This window comes from Podarcis gaigeae, assembly GCF_964106915.1.
Source record: "Podarcis gaigeae genome assembly, chromosome: 1".
NCBI classification, from domain to species: Eukaryota; Metazoa; Chordata; class Lepidosauria; order Squamata; family Lacertidae; genus Podarcis; species Podarcis gaigeae.
The window spans coordinates 96,129,941-96,149,309 of NC_139678.1; the positions used below are offsets into that span (position 1 = coordinate 96,129,941).

At 40.6% G+C, this 19,369-nt stretch overlaps 1 protein-coding gene across 13 annotated transcripts in view; it reads right to left on the reverse strand.

The window, feature by feature from the left end:
• The window catches only part of NCKAP5 (NCK associated protein 5), a 610,895-nt gene that overhangs the window by 63,818 nt on the left and 527,708 nt on the right, over positions 1-19,369 (reverse strand). For all 13 annotated transcript variants that reach the window (XM_083703012.1, XM_083703010.1, XM_083703011.1 and 10 more), the window contains 2 exons: positions 17,961-18,138; positions 14,244-14,322 (listed from right to left, as the gene is read on the reverse strand). In XM_083703012.1, coding sequence (XP_083559138.1) covers positions 14,244-14,322; positions 17,961-18,138 — 257 coding nt within the window. The remainder of the gene's footprint in view (positions 1-14,243; positions 14,323-17,960; positions 18,139-19,369) is intronic.

Here is a 19,369-nt window from a genome sequence, read left to right on the forward strand (position 1 = left end):
CAGACAATGACCGATTTGCGCCTGTCCAATTGATGTGTGACCATGACTGCGAATCATGGTGACCCAGAAGTGGCTTGGAAATAGGGTGTAATTGGGGGGGGAGGGATGGGATGGGAGCATACCAGGGCATAGCAGGATGGAGTGGGCTTATGCTCGTCCACTGATGCATGTGAAGACCTAGAACACAACACCTACCCCCACAAATCTGGGGTTGCCTATATAACAATTACCAAAACCTTGACCCTTTCAAGAGTGGAAGCATACTGTAAAAAGCCACCTAAGCATTAAGGTTTCTCATGAAGCATATCATATTACATGCAAAATCTAAAATAGAAGACTAACTTTAAAAGCAGATACTTGTGACCTGGCCACTGGAGCATCCTGGTGTTTGAAAAAACACTTACATGTCATACTGATGTTGCTGTTGTGTGGGAATCCCTTGCAGACGAGTGCAGTGCCTAGAGACAGTCAAGCTGTGTATCCACAGCAGTGACCACAGGAGGAATGACTGCTGGGAGAAGTGCAGCGAAAAGTAACACCATTGTGCATCTGCATCTGCATTGTGCACAACCTTCATCCACCCCAGCTGCAACAAACCATCTCTCTCCTATATCGGTTTATACAGGTGTTGTAACATTCCAACAGTTTGACTTCACCCCCAAAATCACACTCCTCCATTCTCTCCTGAGACATATGGATGCCACCAACATGTGGTTTCTAACTGAAAAGTATATTTGGAACACAAAATATACAGTTTGCAGTCACACTAAACCAACCCTAGCTTAGCACAAATGTGCAGGCTCCCAGAGAGGAGATCAGTATCATTTTGCTTTTGAACAAAGCAATGGCTACGCTTAGCGTGTCTGAACCCAGGCTTGTGGTTTAGCTCTCTCTAAACTAACTATGAAGTGTGACCAATATTTACCCTGTAAAGCCACGAGTCTAGTTTTGGATGACACAGTAGGTCAAGCCTTTACTTTGCTCAAGCACAGCACAGCAGCAGAACTACCAGGGAGGAGCAAAATGTCTGCAATCTCTTCTCCAGGAGCTCTCACACATTTGTGCTAAGCAGTGGTTTGGCTTAGTGTGACGTGCAACCCAGGCCACAGTTACAACTTACAGAAACCCTGGAAGAAGGGAAGCCTGAAACAACAACACTGCATAGAGAACATATTCGACCATTATGATTGGCCAAAAACATGGGGGAAGCAAGCAACAAAACTACTTGCAAGCACATATATTTCACTGAACTTAATAGAACATAATTGTGGATAGGATCTTGCAAACAAACAGAAACACTTTCCTTTTTGAGAAAAAAGCAAAACAGGCTCAATTACACAACGTTCAAATAATCAAACGGTACAAACTGGTACAATATCATTGACTTATATCACATTACTATGTACAACCAGCTCTTCAAGTGCTTATCAGTTAGGAAATACACATACATATTTCCAGACATTAGTCACTATATCATCTGCATCTAGCTTAAAGAAGATACTAGTTTTTCTGGAATCCTTGATATCACAATACAGTATTTTAGCTTTACATAAACGGACGGTTAAAAGTTTTTTTAAAAAAAATATACTTTGTTTAACACGGAAGTTGAGCCAAATGCTATTGTGTTCTCCTTAGTGGAGGGATAACTAAACTGCATGCCACAGTAATGCTGCAGAAAAATTGGCAATTAGACAAGTGCTATGTGTACTATCTCTTAGAAGCAGAAAGCAATTATTTGTCTCCGCCAGACTGTGACGAACAGTAACTTGACATTATTTAAAAGATACTAATGCATGGTAGATTCTTATTATTCAGGGAGGACAGGGTTTTATATAATCTTCAAGTTACAACGATTTATTATTACATGTGTATATGCCTGAAGTGCAGTTATTTCTATATGACACCATTTCAATAAGTCCCTGTTAGCTATGTCTATCCAAAGAACTTTAAGAGTTTAGCAAACATCCAATCATTCCTATAACAAAGATGATGCCCAGGGTGGAGACTAATTTTCTATCACATAAAGATTAATTGTGCTTTTATCTGCTGAATATGTACACTTTTTGTAAACTGTATTGAAATTGATAAAAGGATGACTATAAATGATTTAAATAAATAAAAAAAATTTTAAAAAAATGAAGGCTGACTTTTAAAGCAAGAAGATATTATGCTGCATTTCTTTTCAAAATCAGACCTGTATGTTGATTTTGAACCATTATTTAATGTTCCCCTTTAAAAAGTTGATAAAAGGAGGATCATTCTTTAAATGGAAAGACATATAACAGATGCATTTTTCAGTCATTCAACTACTTCCATGAAAAATGTACTGGCACGTATGCTTCCAGTGTCAATTTTTCGGTTACATTTCAGTTCTCTAGTCCTCTCTTCAAAAACCATAAAGCGCTGACTACAAAGAATGATGTCTGTGTATACACATGCTCTTGTTAGGTCTAATACGTTTTTTAAAAAACCAGGTTGTCTCTCGGATGCCTTAGGAAACAAGCCTCCCTCTGGAAGTGCTAGAAGACGTGTGATTACAGGTAACATTGTGCACACATAAATGCCTGCTGAAAAACTTGATCTGCTGCCATTCTTCTTATCAAACTGCAACACCTCAGAATAGATACCTTTTTTAAAAAAAAAACCATATATATATATCTATCTATATATATATCCCCCCACAAAAAATAGAATGGAAATTGATTCAGTGCTACTGGTTTTATCTGACAGTGTTTTCACAGCTGGCAACCTACTATATGCCTGCAAAGACATCTAGGGGTTCTATAGATTTCTTTGGATGGCAAATGAGGAGATAAAGCAAATATCATTCCTTTATCTGATCATGTGTAAAATGAATGGTTCAAACACTACAACAGTGATAAGATGATTGCTAAATGATTCTTCTCAATTTCTACCAAAAGGGTTGATGGAAGAAATTAAGACTGACATTGATAAGTTGCATTCTCAAGCACTGTGAGGTTTCATGATGAAAGACTACTTTGGGGCGGGGGCGGGAAGTAGAAATACATCTACTGCACGTAGCTCTTTGTTTCACATGGGAGGAAATTTTGGAATTATTATTTTTTCCGTTTTCTCTCCCTTGCCAAATCAATGCCTTTCGGTTCTAAAAGCAAACCTTGCAAGTGTGATCTATTTGTACTTTGTCATTCAATCCCATTTAGTTTGTTGCACGATTCTGCTCTATCTCAATAATTCATTAAAGCACTCACCTAATCTGACTCTGGTTTTTCAGTTCTTTCTAAGGCGAACATTATTTACTCAAATATGTCAAGCTTAATAGAGACATTACAGTATGACACGTGCCAGACTTAATGCATAGACCCCATTAATCATATTCTTTCCTTCCATGCAATGCATCTGGCTATATTTTTTAAGAGGATAGTGTGAAACCTAAAACAAAGAGTCTAAACCAGGAACTGATACTCCTAAGTATTGGCCATGCTGGCTGGGAGCCGATGAGAGTTCAGGTCCAACAACATCTGGCAGGGGTGGTGGTAGCACGTTTCCCCATACCTGGTCCAAATAGTAAAGTAACAACAAAGAATAGTTGTTGTAATACAGTTAACAAGTATCATCATACATATAAATACTACTAACTGGAGAGCCATTTGACACAGTAGCAAAATATGACTATACTTGGGTCTCAGGTTTCATTTAAAAGCTGGTATAGCATAGTGGATGGCTAAAGTTGGGAGGTAGGTACTTAAACCTGTGGTCATGTATGAACTCCGTATCATTTCTAAGATCTGTAAAGCTAATGACCTAATATGCAGTGGGTAGAACTATGATCTACTATGTAAGGATTAGGAAATGTGAATAATTGAAATTATCACCATCATCACCACCACCATCCAAATAGAGTCGGCTGCATCTCAGTTGTATTGGAATCAATGGGACTGCAGTTGCAACTAGCTTGCCTCACTGATTCCAGCAGAATTTAGGTTTCATAAAAAAATTATGGTCTCATGAATTACACTTTCTGAGTAGGTTCAGGAATGTCTTGGGTTGCAAGACATGCACACTATCTACCACTCTGGGCTTTAGGCTTGTTGTTCTTGCTGCTCCTGGAGGTCTGGAAGCTACTGTGTAAGGTTTGGAATCTTGTGTTGTGGCCATCAGTTTGTCTGTAGGCTCACAGAGTGTAGTGTCACATAAGGCTGTCAAGTCCTTGCGGCCTCTTTACAGCTTAAGTCCATGCTGGGTTTCTAGTAGCCCAGCCTCCACCTACAAAGATGTCGCTTCCAGGTGGTGCTACACCCTTAAAGCATCCAGCAGAATGGAGAGGATTAGGGTGGTAACAGTTGTACCAGGTATAAATGCTACTGTCCAGAAATGATCCTAAAGGTTACCTAGCTAAGGCATAAAGTATAGTGAACTCAGTTCTATGAGTGCAAGTTCCTATGTAGCCAAAACAGTACCATTCATGTGTGAGAACTGGTCTGGCAGAACTCCAAGGTTTTCAGAAACAGAAAAACCTTTAAACACACATCTTTAAACACAGTTGGGGGGTGGCCACAGGATGTGGCTGACTATTGGGAGTGGGTGAGGAACTCAGAAAACCTGGGTGGTCGGGAATGGAAGAAGGCATATCTGGCTGGCAGGCAAAGGAACATTCTACACTCTTAACATTTTGATGCAGACCCCATTTATGTAAACTAAGAGTGAATCCATTTATCTATTAAATTACAGTGCTTGTAGCCCACTTTTCATTGAATATTTTCAATCCCAGAGCAGGGCACAAAAGTAATAGAGATAAACGGAGCAAAAACAGTATACCAAAATCATATGAACAGGTCCAGTGAACAAATTAGCAATTCTACCCTAAGGCAAACAAGAAAAACAACAATGAGCACAAAAGCTATCATTTCCAATTTAGCCAAATACCTAACAAATACGAGCACAGGGCATTCAAACAACCAATGGTCTTATAGTAACAGTTCCCAGCCCATTTTTCATCTATGGCAACTCCCTCTCTCACACACACAGAGGGGCCCACTATATGGCTTTTGAGCAACTTACCACCTTACACCCTCAGCCCCACTCTCCAATCCACCCAGGCTCTCACCCTGAATGGTATGAAGAATTGTCCTTAAGCATCCACAGCAAAGGCCTCCCACTTCTTGGTTCATAGTGACTACAGAACAGAAGGCAATCACAAAAGAAACGGAGGAAGGCAGTGATCCACAGCTGGCATTTTTCTCCCCTCCCCAGTCCTGACAAAACTCATGGTGCCTAAAACTACTATTGGGAGGGACCCGCAGGTGGTTTTTCTGGCTTCGCTCACCCTTACCAGATGTCAGGGATGGTTCAGCTGCAGTTCAGCGCAGAAACTCAGGGATGAGCAGTAAGGTTGATTCTTTATTCAGAGAAACAAAACCCAACAGAGAACTCCACAGGCAGAACTAGCCTATTGAGACCATTGACAGAACTGAGGATCTAAGCCTTCCACTTCCTCCTAAGGCTCCTCCCCAGCTGGCTGCCTACCCAACAGTCGCAAACTCCTTCAAGGAGGGGCTCTCTGTGCCTTTTGTTCTGCTACATGTAACACCCTTCTCGTTCTTGGGTACAGAGGAGGATGGGGGAAGGAAAAAGTAGAACTGGCAGGTGGCTGGGAATCTGCCACAGCCTCAGTCTCCTCCTCTTCCTCAGCTGCCTCGTTGTTGTTGTTTAGTCGTTTAGTCGTGTCCGACTCTTCGTGACCCCATGGACCAGAGAACGCCAGGCACCTCTCTCCTCCACTGCCTTCCGCAGTTTGGTCAAACTCATGCTGGTAACCTCGAAAACACTATCCAACCATCTCGTCCTCTGCCGTCCCCTTCTCCTTGTGCCCTCCATCTTTCCCAACATCAGGGTCTTCTCCAGGGAGTCTTCTCTTCTCATGAGGTGGCCAAAGTATTGGAGCCTCAGCTTCACAATCTGTCCTTCCAGTGAGCACTCAGGGTTGATTTCCTTCAGTATGGAGAGGTTTGATCTTCTTGCAGTCCATGGGACTCTCAAGAGTCTCCTCCAGCACCATAATTCAAAAGCATCAATTCTTCGGCGATCAGCCTTCTTTATGGTCCAGCTCTCACTTCCATACATCACTACTGGGAAAACCATAGCTTTAACTATACGAACCTTTGTTGGCAAGGTGATGTCTCTACTTCTCAAGATGCTGTCTAGGCCTGTCATTGCCCTTCTCCCAAGAAGCAGGCGTCTTTTAATTTCGTGGCTGCTGTCACCATCTGCAGTGATCATTGAGCCCAAGAAAGTAAAATCTCTCACTACCTCCATTTCTTCCCCTTCTATTTGCCAGGAGGTGATGGGACCAGTGGCCATGATCTTCGTTTTTTTGATGTTGAGCTTCAGACCATATTTTGCGCTCTCCTCTTTCACCCTCATTAAAAGGTTCTTTAATTCCTCCTCAGTTTCTGCCATCAAGGTTGTGTCATCTGCATATCTGAGGTTGTTGATATTTCTTCCGGCAATCTTAATTCCGGCTAGGGATTCATCCAGCCCAGCCTTTCGCATGATGAATTCTGCATATAAGTTAAATAAGCAGGGAGACAAAATACAGCCTTGTCGTACTCCTTTCCCAATTTTGAACCAATCAGTTGTTCCATATCCAGTTCTAACTGTAGCTTCTTGTCCCACATAGAGATTTCTCAGGAGACAGATGAGGTGATCTGGCACTCCCATTTCTTTAAGAACTTGCCATAGTTTGCCGTGGTCGACACAGTCAAAGGCTTTTGCATAGTCAATGAAGCAGAAGTTCTCTTGACAGAACTCTATTAGCCTTTGCCCTGCTTCGTTTTGATCTCCAAGGCCAAACTTGCCAGTTGTTCCTTTTATCTCTTGACTCCCTACTTTAGCATTCCAATCCCCTATAATGAGAAGAACATCCTTCTTTGGTGTCACTTCTATAAGGTCTTGTAAGTCTTCATAGAATTGGTCAATTTCAGTTTCTTCAGCACAAGTAGTTGGTGCATAAACTTGGATTACTGTGATGTTAAAAGGTCTGCCTTGGATTCGTATCGAGATCATTCTATCATTTTTGAGATTGCATCCCAGTACAGCTTTCGCCACTCTTTTGTTGACTATGAGGGCCACTCCATTTCTTTTACGGGTTTCTTGCCCACAGTAGTAGATATGATGGTCATCCGAACTGAATTCACCCATTCCCGTCCATTTTAGTTCACTGATGCCCAGGATGTCAATATTTATTCTTGCCATCTCATTTTTGACCACCTCCAACTTACCCAGGTTCATGGTTCTTACATTCCAGGTTCCTATGCAATATTTTTCTTTACAGCATTGGACTTTCCTTTCGCTTCCAGGCATATCCGCAACTGAGCGTCCTTTCGGCTTTGGCCCAGCCGCTTCATCAGCTCTGGATCTACTTGTACTTGCCCTCCGCTCTTCCCCAGTAGCATGTTGGACGCCTTCCGACCTGAGGGGCTCATCTTCCAGCGTCATATCTTTTATATGCCTGTTGTCTTTGTCCATGGAGTTTTCTTGGCAGGGATACTGGAGTGGCTTGCCGGTTCCTCCTCCAGGTGGATCACGTTTGGTCAAAACTCTCCACTATGACCTGTCCATCTTGGGTGGCCCTGCACGGCATAGCTCATAGCTTCTCTGAGTTATTCAAGCCCCTTCGCCACGGCAAGGCAGTGATCCATGAAGGGGTCAGCTGCCTCAGTCTCACTTAAAACTTGATTGCTCAGCCTCCAACCTAGCTGTACCCCCTTCTTCCTCTGATATTCCTCCTGCATCCTACTATTATTTTCTTGGCTCATAACCTTCCCTTGGGGGGGGGGGGCTGTAGCTAGACTGAAAACCCAAGGCTTACTGGTTTTTTTAAAAGGATTCCATTAATAAAATCCCCCTACCAGCCTAATGAGGACTGGACATGCGCAGAATGCATGTGATATTGACTTCTTGTTTTAATGGTAGTAGGGCAGAAAACTGTGGAGAAATGAAATGGAGAGGCTGAAAACAAGGAGAGGTGTATTCCATTCTCCAAAATTTGTTGTAGTTCTGTCATTCAAAAATTGTAAGCAAATGAGCTACAACTGGCATTTTAGACAGCTTTGATTCCTCTGGTTTTTCATTGATTTTGTACCTGTCTAGTACTATGACTTGTAACTTAATCAAACTTCTAGGTTGGGTACTTATTAGGTTATGCTGAATAGACAGATACTTATTAGAGAAAAATATTGACACTGTCGTAAGTGTGGTCTCATAAGAAATAAGCCTTCACTTGTATTTGTGAAGGTAGGATTATATCATTAAAACTTAAATTCACCAATGTCTTTATTACTTAATAAACACCTGGGTGGGCAGATAAGGACTGAAGGAAGACTGTTACATTAATTTAATATACAATCATTGCCCATTTAATGTTTCTGTTTAAATGAGAAAGCTATAGAGAACTGAATGAGTGTAATGCTGAATTAATCAGCATTAGAACTAGTGAACGAAAATGCTTTATACAGATTTTGTTGCCATAACCAAAGTACTTTAAATGCTGAAACTTCATTCTAACTCTACTGTTTATAGCCATTATCTTTACCAAGCATTCTATCAAATAATACATAAAAACTCTCTTATCAAGACAATTCCAGTCTCTCATTGAAATTTATTTTTTCATCAGTTGTCTCCCTTTCTTTATAAGAAGCCCAAAGATGGGGATTGAAAAATAGCCTCACCACTATACAATACCAACAACCCTCAATTTCAAGAACATTTCAAGATCCATTGAATTCAGCTCAACATTTTCACTAAATAAGGATACCTACAATAACAAAGGTATACAAAAAGAGAGACCTTTCTTTTCTGATCAGATTGCTTTTAAATTAAACTGCAGAACCTTTTGCAGAGTTGTTCTTGGAAAGCGAAAAATGATGTTATAAGAAAGTGCTTGGCTATAAGCTAGATGATTATCAAGAACTTTAATGGACTGGAGTGCCTGGATTCAAGACTATAAAATAAAATCTTCACCTTAGTGTAAAATTCTAGCACAAAGAACTGTATTTTTCTGTGCACCCGAAGAGTGAAGACTCGAAACACATGGAATTGGTGTAAATACCATGACTTTAGCTGCCTAAAGATGCAGCAAGACATAACAAGTTGCAGTAGGCGTGGGATTTGCATAGAGAGCTTAGAGCACGATCTTGGGTGGGATTCATCTAATGAGTGCACAATGTCTGCACAAAGACTTCCACAAGGCTTTCTCACCTCTCTTCTTCCTGTAGCCCCCATTGGGTTGGGAGGGGGGGGTCAGAGGAACCTTCAAATTATCACATGGGGTAGTAGGGGGGGTCATTCCTTCTGGCAAGCTGAAATGCTTGCACTGATGGAACATCTGTCTTAGTGAGACACTAAATTCTTCCAAATATTTCTTATTTTGTAAACCACTTAGTAAACCGTCTTAAGTATTAAATTATATATATATTTAAATATATTAAGTTCAGTGGGACTTATTCTCACGTGATTGTGTTACTGTGTACAGGATTGCAGTCTTGCAGTGTTCCTCCTACTTTAGCTCTGGCTGTTGTTATCCCTGACTCCCCCTACCAATAGCTAACTTTCTCCCTGCCTCACCAGCCTCAATGGGTAACAGCTGCCACCACCCCTGGATTATGCTATAAACATTTTTGTAAGACAGGTAGGTACACAGAGGATGGGGAAGAAGCAGCCAAAGAGGTTCCCTGATATCCTTGCTTCTGCAACTCAGCAAAAGAAAAATGCAACTGAGATAATTACTTGTAGCATCTTAGTATATATACCAGATTTTATAAGATTTCTGACTATACATATATACTGTGTGCATGAATGGACCCAATAGCCAAGCTGAACACTGAATATGATGAGAGACAGAGAGATGGTACAGCACACAGATGGGAAGTTAAGAGTTAAGAATTATGTTCTGCAATTTCTAGATGAATAACTTCAGCTGTGTTGCATGATGGCTTTTCTGTAAGTCAAGGTTTCCCCAGCCGTAAAAGTATCTTGTGAAAGTGCAGTGCCTGAGATAATATCTTATATGTTTATTGATATGTATTACATTGTCTTCTCAGGGTCTTTTAAAAGAAGACTCATCTAGGAAACTATTAACTTATTTAAATCTATTGGCTTGCTAAGAGCACTTTTGAACGGAATATAAAGCAACTGGAACATGCATGACAAGAACTAGGAGTACTTCACTGTGATAAAATACCATTGTGCCATATAATACCATACTTGTAGTCCACTGGATATTATTTAACTTGCATATTATCTAACTTTATAGACCAGATACCCACTTGAGGATCTTACACTGACAATTGTTAACAACTGAATCGCTTTCATTAAAATTATTAGCTTATTAATTTATTTAAGAATCTGTAAGTCCCACTTTCATAAAAATACAGCTGGGTAGAGTACAAGGATAAAATCAACAAAAGATCCATTAAAACACCAATAATAAACACCAATAAATACACATTGAGTAAAAGAAAAAGAACAAGCATGTTGTAAACAAATATGTTCTCAAAAGACGTTTGGAGGGAGGGAGGGTTTCTGAAGAACCTCTACTGGTAGGGGCAGGACCTGCTGCACTAAATGCTCTGTCTTTAGTGAAGGTGAATCAAAACTCATGAGTGTTGCTGAGATCAGAGGATCTCAGCAACTGAAGAGGAACATAAGGAACCAAGATAGTCCTTAAGGTACTTTGAGCCCAAGTTGTGATTTATGGATTAGCACATGGGCCTTGAACCTGGTCTCTGTACTTGCTCCTTCAGAGGGAGTGCCACCTTCTGAACAGACAACTGACCAACTTCCTGGACATCAGAACCACCCACCCCAAAGGCATCTTTCTCCCCAGAATTCAAACTCCATTTGTTGACCCTCATCCAGTTCACCACTGCATCCAGGCACCAGTCCAGGGATTGCACAGTGTATCCTGAGCTTAGTGCCATTAGCATAGTTTTCCCCTACCCACACACTATACACACACATTCCACTTTGTTAAAATGTTAGTTTCCACAGTGAAAAATTAGGTGGCAGTGGGGAGGAGAGAGAGAGAGAGAGAATGGCTCGTTGAAATGTGAGTACATAACCATTTATCATAATAATCTTTAAATTATAGTTTCGAAGCACCTTCTGTGATTGGGAGGAAGTTTGAAACAAAGCACACAAAGTCATATCAGCTGGAGCCCGGCACTGAGAGAGAGATTGCTGTGAGCTGGCAGCACAGATGTTTTCATATGGAGTATAAGCAGGAGAAAACGAGCACAAGACACAGATCCTCAACACAAACATTTTGGTTTACATTTATGCCAACACTCAGCCTCCCAAAATGTGAAGTGTGGTACATGAATGTATTTGCGACTTACAGAGGAATCCTAAGTGTGGGAGAAACAGGGGAAATGTGCCTGTTAATTTTCCTCAACCCCTCAGTAGCTTTTGATATTATTGACCATTGTATCCTTCTGGATAACATGTCTGAGTTGGCGGTGGTTCCAGTCCTACTTGGATGGCCATTTTCAGAGGGTGATGCTTGGGGAATGCTTTTCAGCTCCATGGAGCCTTTAATGTGGAGTTCCTCAGGGCTCAATTTTATCCCCCATGCTATTTAATATTGGCAGTGGAATGGTCTCCCTCGAGAGGTTGTGGACTCTCCTTCATTGGAGGTTTTTAAGCAGAGGTTGGATGACCATCTGTCATGGATGCTTTAGTTGAGATTCCTGCATTGCAGGGGGTTGGACTACATTACCTTTGGGATCCCTTCCAACTCTACAATTCTATGATTTTATGATTCTATGAAACCACTGAGTGGGGTTATCTGCAGGTCTGGAGTACACTGTCAGAAATTAAGCTGGTGACACATAATTCTACTTCTTCTTTAAATCTACAGGTGAGGCAGTGGAAGTGCTTGCCTCAGTAGCAGACTGGATGAGAGCCAACAGACTGAAGCTCAATCCAGATAAGAAGAGGCACTGTTAGTGGGTGATTTCCTAGAACAGATGGCTGGGAGGTTGCCTGCTCTTGATGGGGTCATACTCCATCTAAAGGAGCAGGTATACAACTTGGGAGTACTTCTGGATCCTTTGCTGATGCTTGAGTCTCAAGTGGCTTCAGTGGTATGGAGTGCCTTCCATTAGCTTCAGATGGTGGCCAAGCTATGCCCCTATTGGGGCAGGAATAACCTAACTTCTATCTATGCTCTGGTAACCTCTAGGTTAGATAACTGCAACACTTTGATAACATGTAGGGCTGCCTCTGAAGATGGTTTGGAAACTTCAGCTGGTGCTGAATTCAGCAGGTTGCTCATCAGGGCGGGACAGTTGAACATATTATACCAATCCTGGCTTGACTGCACTGACAACCAATTTTTCCCCAGGCCCAATTCAAGGTGCTGGTTTTGACCTATAAAACCTTGTACAGCTCAAGACCACAACACCTCAAGGACCACTTCTCCCCATATGAACCAACCTGTACCCTGCATTGATCACCTGAGGCCTTCTTCATGTGTCTTCTCTGTGAGAGGTCCAGAGGGCGGCAACAAGGGAATGGGCCTTTTCTGCAGTGGCTCACCATTTGTGGAATGCTCTCCTCAGGGAGGCTTGCCTGGCATCTTCATTACCTATCTTTAGACACCAGCCAAAAACCAAGCCTTTGGCTGATTAACCTTATATGAGCCTTTAGATGTGTTTAATGGTTTAATAGTTAATGGTTTTGGGTTGTTTGCTTTCGTTTTATTATGTGTTTTGTGTTCTCATCTTTTATTTTTATGTTGTGAACTGCCCTGTGATCTTCAGATGAAGGGTAGTATACAAATTTAATAAATAATAATGATAATTTATTCTCTGATGTCAATCATGCTAAATAGTTCTGTAAATAGTACAGTATTAGAAATATATAAGCAGCATAGTATATGCAGTCATTTTATGTTCTTACATTTGACAATACTATTCAACATCCTAATTTATATTCCCATGAAACTTTCCTCTACTGAGGATTCATCTTGGAGTGCATATAACCAGGGTGGGGAACTGGATCTGGCTGGCAGGCCAGATCTTTATCTCCGCTATCCTCTGTCGCCCAATTTGATAGGCGACAAGAACACTCACCCGCCAGTCACCTGATCGGTGCTGGGAACATGCCTTCAAAACAGCTGATCCTTGGTTACAGAGAGGTCCTTTGAAGCCCTTCAGAAAGCAACTTGCATTCAGAGCATTGGAAGAAGAGCTTTGAATACAAGCTGTTTTCTCCAGTCCCCTCATCAGCACTAGGCAGTTCCTGATCCCAGATGACTGTCAGTGTTTCGGCTGTGTAGCACTCTTTTCAAGCCCCGACCACCAACTGACCCTCAGTGCTTGCAGAGAGCCCTGGGCTGCACTTTGAAGCCCTGACATTCAGCTGCTTGACGGTGCCTGCACTTTCCCCTTTTGGCCCAGCTGTGACTTTACCTGTCCCCCAGCACACATTATATACAAGGTCAGGTGTAGGGTAGGTAGCTGTGGTCTGGCCAAAATAAACTGATAGGACAAATGAGAAGGCCTGTAGAGACTAATTAGCCACATGAGCTGGAGGTTCCCATCGCTGGCATGTATCATCCAACTTGGTAAACTGGTATGTTCAAAAAGTACTGCTACAATGATGCACAAATAACATAGCACTAAAAATCAGGATGAAGGATAGCACTGTAGCCAGGAAGTATGGCTATTTAGAAGACTGTTCATAACATTTCCACAGATGGTAAAGCTACCTGCATTAAGGTAATAAATCTCTCACTGAAAAGAAATATGATTTGTATGAAGAAAAGTAGATGACTATGGTTTAAAGGCATTTCTGATGAGACCCAACCACAGTTTACACTTAGGCAAACAAGGAAAGGCATGTTGGAACTAGCCTGTAGAGGTAGAATATTTGTGCTCATGGCATATTTCCGATCCCCAATATAGGATTACATTAATTTCTGTACTGAGCCATTGAAGAAGTATCTTGTTCCTATTCGCACAGATATCTGGTAGGCCACTGCAAGTACAGGCTGCTGGCTGGCTGGCTAAGATCTTTGGCCTGATCCCCCAGTGCTGCCTGCTAAAATATATAGAGAAGAAACTCATCCAGTTTTACCTTTAGTCTAGTGTGATTCAATGGGATTAATTGTACATAACTCTGTTCAATTGCATAGACTACATAATGTACTAAGAGAATCTAAGCCACATATTACAACATTTTAAATTTTTTGTTGATGTTACCTATTAAGTGGCTTTGACAAGTTGAGTCAGCGATGGCGTTCTCTTCATCTTCTTGGAAGTTTTCTGTTACCACTTTGATCTGTGTTGTAAAGGGGGGAACAGTAATTGTAACTGCTTACATATCTCTCTTTTAACAGAACAAAAACAGTGTATTTCAAAACAAATCTGTTTAACTTTTAGTATCTTTGCTATCACCTTTTACTATCCACCTTAATGCAACTCCCACGTAGTACAGCTTGCACAGCGTCCTATTATGAATGACGTTTAAATTGTTTCTAGATGCTTTGCTAAGAACAATAGGATGCAACTGGCAAGAAAAATTAAGTCTTTGTGCGAAGCTACGAACATGAGTTTGACCAAACTGTGGGAGGCAGTGGAAGACAGGAATGCCTGGCGTGCTCTGGTCCACGGGGTCACGAAGTCAGACGTGACTAAACGACTAAACAACAACGTGATACAATTTCTCTAAAAGATAAAATAATATATATATATTTTAATATTAAAGAAATACATTAAGTTCTCATGATCCTGTATTTTTCTTCCTCCTCAAATGTTGTATCTTATTAATTTATGTTAAAGAACTGAGGAAATAAAATTTATGTGTCACATGGTATCTTCATTCAGTGCTGCAGTCACATAATTCTGGCATCTTTTCCACATCTATATAAATAAAATGAACTGCCACCTCTGCTGTCACTACCACCTGGGCTGAAACAGATTTTGAATTGAAAAGCTGTTTTAAGAAAAAAGGTTAAGTACTCTCCACTCCATTTCTCCACTCAGCTACCAACACTACCTTTCATCTATAACTGGTTTGCTGCCTTAGATACTATTTTGTCAACCAGTGGTTTAAAGGTGCATGGGCAACTTAAAAGTTTGACACCCAAGGTAAAAATATGTGAAGAAAGAATGAGCACTGCAATCCATTGTGCCCTTCCCATTGTACCATATTAGCTTCAACAATGTGGCTCAGTTCTAAGTCAAGCAAGAATGCTTTCATTATGGCAGTCTGATATTCTACTCTCACACACCTGGCTTCCCAAGGTGCTTTTCCACCTTGGCCGTGGTATGCATATTAAAACTAAAACCACATTGGCTTTAGTTTGGTGGAGCATAGTATCTTTCCTGTTTTTCACAAAATACTCAAGGGTTAGGTTCAAAATGGGGCTATTTATGTAAGCAAATGAGCAAGATTTCCAGCAAAGTCCTTGTTTTGCACACCCTGCGCAAACGATCTGTTCCAACGATGCTAATCGAACATGTTTTTCTTAAAAATGTATATAAAAATCGCCAGGAAACCACAGTCTGAGATAAGTGTTTAAGTGATGGCATAATAGAACCCTAAGCCTTTAATTAACATGCTGAAAAAGAAAAGACTTAATTCTATGGCACATGAAAGATACACGTTTGAAAACCCACTTTAGAGGAGCATTAAATGTAAAAGGCACATTTGATTTTTCCATTCAGATGAAATTTAAGGCATGCATTCTTTATCAACTTTTGCAAGTGTTAGTTACTGGGTTGACCCTCATCTCTAAATGTACCTTGTATTGTTACAGTGTAAAAAGAAAAAGAAATCATCTCTGCTCAGGGCTTTTGAAAAGGTTTGTGCTGTTTTTCTCAAAAAGGCATGTCCCCCCCTCCTTTTTTAGGAAAAAAAGAATGCACAATGGGAAATGCTACCACATGCTAGTGTTTTCAATCACAGCTATCTCTTTTTACTGAATTCTCTGCAACGTGATTCAAAGTGAGAAGCCAGTAAAGGGAGAAAAGGACATGAAGACCAGGAAATAATATATGCATTTTAAATGAGATTGAGTAGTACCAAGTTTAGAGGACAAACTGAAATTCCCCACAATTCTGTCATTATTAAAAAAAACCACAACAGATTCCAAAACACAGATTATAGGCACTCATTTTTCTTTCAACCCAAATGGCTTCAACATGGTAATGCAAGCTATTTCATTTACAGAATAAAATCAAGTATTGAAAAACCCACAAAGATGTAGCATATAATATAATCCAATCTTCAAAAACAATGTCCTAATAACACTTTGATTTTCAGCTTAACAAAGTGCAGTCTGGAGAAGGAAAAGGTAATGCCTTTGCAGCGTGACTAATTTGTCCTTAGAAGTTAAAGAGAAAAAAATTAACATTTCTTCATTATTTATGTAGATTCAGAACAATCTTTGTACTTGCCCGATAAAATGAAGTGTGTTTCTTGAAGATATACTTAAAGTCCTAAATGGCTGTTATTGTTACATTTGCAAAGACTTCACAAAATGAGACAAAAACTTCTGCAAATTACTGTGCCATTAGACAATAATAAGGAAGTTAAAAAAGAAATTGTAAAAGCAGCATGCTTAAAAAAAAATACTTCTGTACAGTGAAGATATACCCTAAGCTGTCAGCACCATATTAAATGGGGCATAGTTAAATTGAGTGGCTGTGATAAGGGGCTCTGCTTTGCTATCAAAGTTCTAGATCAGTTGGATTGAATTTCCTGCATATTGCACATTTCCAGACTTTCATTCTCTCTCATTCCTTTCAGTGACATTACAAGGGCAGACTTAGATATGCTTATAATTTGTGGTTTTATAATGCAGGGGACATCTACATTTTCAAAGAAAAGATGATACTATAGAAGCTACATGCTACAGAAAGGGGGAGAGGGGAAAGGGGGGAGAGGGGGAGGGGAGATGGAAAAGTTTTCCAAAGCATATGAATTCAGAATGCAGGTTCTGAGATGTTTTTGACAAATGACCTTGTATATCTTCTAGTTAAAGCTTGCTTTACATGGAAGCACAAATGCTTGCAGACATTTGCCTGATGTTGAGAGCAAGCCACTGATACTTTTAACCTTAAGCACCCTAAACATCAATACTGAGCTAATAGATTTTTCAATTCCCATCATGAAGGGCTTTGAAAATGTGTTTTACCTTTAGCATATATCCCTGAGAAATATGTAATTACTTCACAATTCAAGCTTCCTCGTAGAACGCAGCAGCATGCACGGGATGTTAATCACTCACCTTTTCCTTTTTTCAGAGCAATAACAGAAGAAGCTTAAAAGAAACAACTGTCCAGTGGTGTTCTCAGGGCTAACCCAGATGTGACATCCAACACAAAGTTTTCCCACCCCACACAAACTGCCAGTGCTGGGGACCTGATTCAGAATGGGGTCCTGGTGTGTGGGGCAGTGTGGTGGTAGAAGAAAGGCTACAGATCAATGGCAGAGTACTTGTTTTGCAAGTGGCAGGTCTTAGTTCCAACCCTGGCATCTCCAGGTCCTGGAGGCCACTACTATAAAGTACCTTACTTCTAGATATGGAAGGCCTTATATCACAGAGTGAAGGATATGAAGCAAGGCTTAGTTTTCAGGGAACAACCAGCAGGGTAGCTGATATATCCAGAAGGAATGTCTGGGGACATGCGAGTCTCAAGCCATGGAACAACTGAAAAGGTGAAAACTAGGACCTTGAAGTGGGCTTGAAAGTACAGGTAACCAAGTGCAAATTGCCATAAAAAAGGCTGAATATGTTTCCATGAAATGACAGCTATGGGCATTAGTATAATCGGATTCCCTAATCAGGCCATCAGATGCTGACATTAATCCATCGTTCCCCAGCAATGACAAGCATATTTCTACCCTGTGTTGGAGCAGTAACAGTATGGGGAAAAAATAAAAATTAAGGACAGCAGGGTCTTGTTACGTACCACTGCATCATTTGGTATTTCCATATCAGCCTTTGTTTTGCTGGTTTTCTTCTGGTTTCCTTGAGTGCCGACAGAGTTGTTGGGAAGAGAAGAGCCCTGGGAGCCGCCCTTCGACACGCTCCTGTAGGAAACATTATGTGATCCACTTTCTGTCGGCTGGGCTGCTTTCTTATCAACTCTGTAGGTGGAAAGTGATTCCTCTGATAAATTACATTGCCCTTCTTCAATCACTCTACTTTCACCATTCCTTTAATGTTTAACGTAACCTCCCTGCATCTTTCTCCCCGTAGACCTGTGAGTGATAAATGTTTCTAACTAGCCTTGATCAAATCTGTCACTTGCAATTTCAGGTACTATATCAATTTAGTCTTTCAACATATAATGATTTATTTTAAATTTTCTATGACTGGGAGGCAAATTGGAAAACACACTGAACCATTATTGCCGAATGTCTTTGTGGTCTAAGGTGGCCTAATGTGCTTAATTCTGGTTGGTTGCTGTATGTATTTACTAACAATTAACAATAGCAAATTTTAGAAGACCTTAAAAACAAAACAAAACCAGGCAATGCATTTCCTCCCATACTGCTATGCCTACAGGGTTTTTTCCTAGGAAAAAAAAATAACCTTCTATGGCTTAATATTTGTATTAGCTTTTATAAGTCTTTCTATTCTTTAATTTCAGAGCCCACTGACCTGGTTAACAAAGAGCAGATACAAATGATCGGAGCAGCCATGTGGTATAGTTTTTACTGGGCTATGCTATTCTAGGAGGCAGGTGGTAGTAGAGGGGTTTCAATTCTGAATGCATGGCCATATGCTTTTAAAAAGCTCTCTTGCTATAAAAATAGTATGCCACGGAAAAGTCTAGGCTCCTTGACATCTTACTCTCTGACATCCTAATATTGCCTGATTTTTCACAAAAGGAATGATCATTTTACAGGTATGGTGTATCCAGTTATCCAGAATCTTGAAATGATTTATTCATTTTATGTTCTATATCCTAATTTTCTACCTCACGGGCGTCAGCACAAGTAGCTGCAATGGAAAACAGACAGACAGAATAACTAAAAAGCAAATAATAATAAACAAAGTGGACTAAATAACAGAAGAAACCACGAGAAAAGAGACAAATTAAACAAACCATTTGTATGCTGAAATCCTGTGGAGCTGGGTGGTAGTACTGAGGTGGTATAAAAATGCTGCTAAAGTGGGAGTTGAGCTAATCTCACTAAGAAAGGAACTTCATATCCCAAGTGCTACCAGAAAGAAAGCTCTCCCTTGTGTCATCACCAGTCAAATCCCTGGGATTGACGAGACATGGAGAAGGCTGTGCAGATGCTAGGCCATATAGGGTGTTACAGGGCTCCTCATCTACAGCTGGAATCTAGAGATAAATGAGAGTCAATT